We start from the raw sequence: 5,545 nt of genomic DNA, 5'->3' as shown, positions 1-5,545 counted from the left end.
ATGGCCAAGGTTCAGCACCTGCAGTCACAAACGAGTGACCCAGTTTACAAGAGCTTCTTATCACGCTGGCCCTCAGCCATTCGAATGAGCAGACTTAACATTCTCCAGTAAATCCATGGATGATGAAAAATGTTTTGTTTTGGGGAATCCAAACTCTGAAGCCATAGGAAGTATATTGGGGAAAATCTAACTTCTGTTACACATAACACTCCACATGCACATTCAGTCAGCAAAAAAAATGCCTGACAACACGGAGCCTGGTTACAAAGGAGACACTGGAGAAACGGAGCTCCATATGACTGTGATCTAATAGAATGATGTGTCATGGTCTGCTGTAATACGTGTGAGTGTGCTCAGAAGGTAACACAAAGGAGAGTTAAGAGGGAAATAAGAAATAAGTTTATTTTTACTCCATGAAGAGAGATATAGAATATTTCCATTGGTTGATTTATTACTCAATGGCTGCACACTGTGCCTTGTCCAAGATGAAACTAGAGACCTGACATGGCATCCAGGACTCCCATGTCTGGGGCAGGAGCTTTCCCATGTGTGTTAGTAGAGAACCAAATGAGAAGGAGAACAATTGAGACTCGAAGCAGAACTCTGAACACTAATCTGGAATCATCCAGCAAGGAATTAACCTTTTCTTTTTAAATAAAAAAAAAAGTTTACTTAGTTTTATTGGGAAGTCAAGTCAGATTTACAAAGAGAAGAAGCAATGCAGTGATAAATCTTCCATACTCTGGTTGACTCCCCAAATGATCACAATGGCCAGAGCTGAGCCAATCCAAACCCAGGAGCCAGGGGATTCTTCTGAGTCTCTTACATGGTTGCAGGGTCTCAAGGATCTGGGCCAACCTCTGCTGCTTTCCAAGGCTATAACCAGAGAGATGGATTGGAAGTGGAACAGCTGGGACACAAACTGGAACCCATATGGGACCCTGGTGCTTGCAAGGTAAGATTCAGCCTTTGTGTCGGGCTCAAGCTAAAACTTTTTGTGCCACATCACAGGCCGTGGATACCTGAATGTATCTCCAACTGCATTATTCCAGGAATGTATAGAACTACCCTCATGCTATATAGACTACCAAAAATATCATAAGTGTTGAATGTAGTTTATTACTGTAGGAAAAATACAACATATCATCTTATGACACAGAAAGGAAGTTGAGGTGATTTGATGTCAATTCAGAATGATTTTGCATAAGTTGAAAATGACCAAGGAAGAGAAGTGTGAAAATGCAAGAGAACTGAATACCTCAGAAAAGAAGCAGCAAATATACAGTTGTGGAAATAAAATGAAGCAACGGGAAACAAGAGGGTTAAGGCAGGGGAGTATTTCACTTGCACTTTTGTAAGCTCTGAGGTTTATAGACCTGATTTGTGGGAATGACTTGCACAACGCCCTTGGACAATATGCCTTAAAGGTATTTTCACAGCCCTCTGGATATCATTATTCCTCAGACTGTAGATGAAGGGGTTCAGCATGGGGGTCACCACGGTGTACATCACTGAGGCTGCTGCAGTTGAGGCTGAACTTGGGGCAGCACTGGCACTGAGGTACACACCTATGATTGTGCCATAAAATAGGGAGATAGTCAAGAGATGAGAGGCACAGGTGGAAAAGGCTTTATACTTGCCCTGAGCTGACGAGATGGCTCGGATGGAGGAGATGATCTTGGAGTAAGAGTACAGGATCCCAGCCAGGGGACCGCAGAACAGCAGGACTGCTGCAAAATCTATCATGAGATCATTGAGAAAGGTGTCAGAATTGCCTCTGTGGATCACCTGATTCAACTCACAAAAAAAGTGAGGGATTTCCACGTATGTGCTGAAGCTCAGCCTCAGCACCAACAGGCTGTGTAACAAGGCATGCAAAACACTGATGGTCAAGCACAATAAAACGAGCTGCACACAGAGCCGGGGATTCATGATGACCGTGTAGTGCAGGGGGTGACAAATGGCCACAAATCGGTCATAGGCCATCACTGTCAGAAGGAAATTATCCAGACCTCCAAATACCATAAAGAAGAACATCTGTGTGATGCAGCCTGCATAGCTGATGGATCTGCTCTGAACCTGGATGTTCACCAGCATCTTGGGGATGGTGGTGGTGGTGAAGCAGATGTCAGAGAAGGACAGGTTGGAGAGGAAGAAGTACATGGGTGTGTGCAGGTGGGTGGCTGACAAGATGGCCAGGATGATGAGCAGGTTCCCAATGACACAAATCACATACATGCAGAGGAACAGCCCAAATATAATAAGCTGCAGTGCTGGGTCCTCTGAGAATCCTAGGAGAAGGAATTCCACAAGCCATGTATAGTTCCTTGGTTCCATTGGCCAATGTGACTACCAAAGGATAGAAAACAGGACAGAAATGAGTGCTAATTACCTTGCAGAAACATCATAATTTGTGTTTTTCATATCAGTCTGGGTCCCTCCAGAATTTCCCGACTCTCAGTGTAAAGAATTCATCTGCAATATGCCTTACTTCCTCAGAAGGATTGCACCCTGAAGCTGCAAAGAGTTTCCTTCATGCACTTGAGAATGAGTGTTGAGCACTCAGCATGTTCCAGGCACTGTTTCAACAGTGTGTGAGCAGCTCTGAGAAACAAACCTCCCTAACAGTAAAGATTTGAAGCCTAATGTAAGCAAAGACAAATCATGCAAAACATCATAGGATGCTGATGTTTGCATGCTGGCAAGGAAGGCAACAAGCTTTAAAAACACAGGGGGGATAGATGGGTTGTACTACTCATATCTCAGGTGCATAAAAGCCCAGCAAATTATGTGGCATTTGGACAAAGATCAAGATCTGAATGAACATATAGTAGGTGCACAACATCATCTGGGAAATGATGTGTTTGGCAAGGGACACAAGGCCATACAGTGTCCCTGTGGAGTGCTCGTTTCAGATGACCAAAACCACCATGGAGAATGATGACAACAGGAATGAACAACAGGGAAACCTGGGAGATGAGTCAGAGAATATTAAGGCAGGCAATAGGCTCATCCCCCTGACACTTCAAGGTAGAGGGAGTCCTGTCCCATGTCACTACATTTGTCTTTCTCTGGTTAGCTGCAAAGACCTTCCTTGAAGTGAAAAGTGTGCTGCTCTATTTCCACCTGCCCTTGTGTGTTTTGGCTACTGTATTATGTGTGATATTTGAGGACACAGGTGCTCTTGACTTACAATATACCCATCTTAACCGAAACGTATTGTGAAGTCAAAAATATAGTGGTAAGAGATGAGCTTCTTAACACAGCCTTAGCAACTTGTATTGGTAGTTGGGGATTGCACACCGCCATGGGATTCATGGCTTACTGCCAACTGCCCACAAATGAGAGAAATCACAAGGTTGTGAAACTGTCAGTATCCAAAGCACAGTTTGGGATTTTCAGCATGAGAAAGTCAATAATCATGATGGTGAACCAGTGCAAGCTGGAGACTGTGTGATGAGCCTTGTGTCATTTTGCTGTTACTGTCACTGCTAACCACCTTCACAGATGTACATGCACACACAATAATATGCAAGTACACACTGGGCATGTGGAAGTGTAAGAAAGTTAGTGGAAATTCACGCTGTCTCTTACTCCTTCACTACGCTCCATCCATTCCAATTACATCATAGGAGAGAGCTCTGCGAGGCTGTCACTGTCACACTAACCCATAACTATAGCTTGTGACTTTCCCACTGGATACATTGCCATATGTCCATTACCTGTCTGGGCTGGAAGAATTTTTTGAAGTGCCCAACAAATAGAAATATCTCCAGGAAGGATTTAACAAGAGCAGGGACTATCGAGTGATCATTGTACTTTGCACTGGTCCTGAGAATGTGCCTATTCCAATAATGGCTCCTTGATGCCCAGAAAAACAAATAAACAAACAACAACAACAAAAAAAACACAAAAAACAGCAGAAGTTAAATAAGAATGGATCCAATAGACCAAAGTGGTGATATCTTTGGAGCAATGAGAAACATTCCAAATGAACACTACAATAAGAAAAAATGAGCAAAGAGATTAAACCAGAAATTCTCCAAAGTCTGCACAAAAAGAACAGCAACATTTGACTTGGAACTTGTTGGGTAAACCAGAATTATATTCCCATGTCAATTGCATACTATTGGAGAAGATGGTCTCTATGAGGTCTGAGGGCTGCAGAGGGAAGACCTTCATTGTCCTTTTCAGGATGTCAAATTTTGTTATTTTGTTATTTTGAGGTTTTGTCTCTTGTCTCACTAATCCATTGAGCATGCTCTGATTCTTCTTCTGGTCTTTACTTAACACACACAATCTCTCCTGCACACATTCATTATAAAAGTAACTACTCATTTTACATGAAATAACAATCTCCTTTGGATGTATCCCTCAAGACATTATGTCACAGGCATTTCTTTAATAATGTGGTGTTTTCCCTTTGCTAGTACAAGTACTAAATGAGCAGCTGGCTTACCTGTTCCATTTCTCTTTCAATCCTGACATGGTCCAGTGAATAGAGGTGCATAACACAGAAACAAATTTGAGTAAGGAAGTGGCAAGAACCGGAGAAAAAATCAAATCATTAAGATTCGGCAAAAATGTCTTAAAGAAAAGAAAGTCTCCAACATGAACTGCATAGCAACAGTTAGACACAAAATTGTATTCATAAATCAATTAATGACTATCTGATTACAACATACATGACATGGAATATTCTGGCATAAAGCAGATTCAATGTCGTCATTGATTGTCTTTATCAATAATTGTCTTTTAGATAATATGATATTTATTTTAAATTCCTTGCAGGTTTCATTTATTTGAAAAGTATTATTATCTCACATCAGGTGGGGTTCATGACAACAAACATAAAGTGATGAGAGTAAGGTAAAATATTCAAGACAAAATTGATTTCATAGCAAAATAGTGTTACAATTTAGATAAAGTTTGAAATATTTCATAAGGTCTAATACGGTTGTCTCTAACTGGAGAAACAGAGTGACTCCGCCCCTCACATATTGTTGTGTCTATGACAAGCTAAGCACCTCTGACAAAGCTGGCATCCCTTATCAGAGCTGCAGTTTGAGTCCCAGCTACTCTGCTGAAGATGCAGCTCTGGGGATGCACCAGGAAAGGCAGCAGAAGCTGACAACAGTGCTTAGATTCCTGTCCTCCGCACGGGAGATACAAATGCAGTTCCTGGCTCCTGGCTTCAGCCAGACCAGCCCTCGCTATTAGACTAGATGGAGGCACTCACTCTCTCCTTGTCTGTCACTCTTTCTTATTTTCACAGATTAATGAAAAACATGGTTCAAAATATACAACTATAGACCTTACAGTGAAAATTAATGTAGGTGTGCATGTAGAAAGACACAAATAAGATATTTCGGGCCCGGCGCAATGGCGCAGTGGTTAAGGTCCTCGCCTTGCACGCTCGGGATCCCATATGGGCGCCGGTTCTAATCCCGGCAGCCCTGCTTCCCTTCCAGCTCCCTGCTTGTGGCCTGGGAAAGCAGTCGAGGACGGCCCAAAGCTTTGGGACCCTGCACCCACGTGGGAGACC

General features: G+C 42.6%; 1 protein-coding gene across 1 annotated transcript; it reads right to left on the bottom strand.

Moving 5' to 3' along the window:
- Positions 1–1,368: 1,368 nt before the first annotated feature.
- On the bottom strand, positions 1,369–2,337 carry LOC121146468 (olfactory receptor 7A17-like). Its single transcript, XM_040965885.1, has one exon. The coding sequence runs from the start codon at positions 2,335–2,337 to the stop codon at positions 1,369–1,371; it is 969 nt and encodes a 322-aa protein (XP_040821819.1).
- Positions 2,338–5,545: the final 3,208 nt, after the last annotated feature.

Source organism: Ochotona curzoniae, unplaced genomic scaffold (assembly GCF_017591425.1).
Source record: "Ochotona curzoniae isolate NIBS_2020 unplaced genomic scaffold, NIBS_Ocur_1.0 contig_1328, whole genome shotgun sequence".
NCBI classification, from domain to species: domain Eukaryota; kingdom Metazoa; phylum Chordata; class Mammalia; order Lagomorpha; family Ochotonidae; genus Ochotona; species Ochotona curzoniae.
The sequence above is the reverse complement of the archived record's forward strand: the minus strand, read 5'-3'. Positions and strand labels throughout refer to the sequence as shown.

Bases quoted from the DNA above. Each gene is read 5' to 3' on its own strand.
- LOC121146468 (XM_040965885.1), bottom strand. From the start codon at position 2,337: ATGGAACCAAGGAACTATACATGGCTTGTGGAATTCCTTCTCCTAGGA.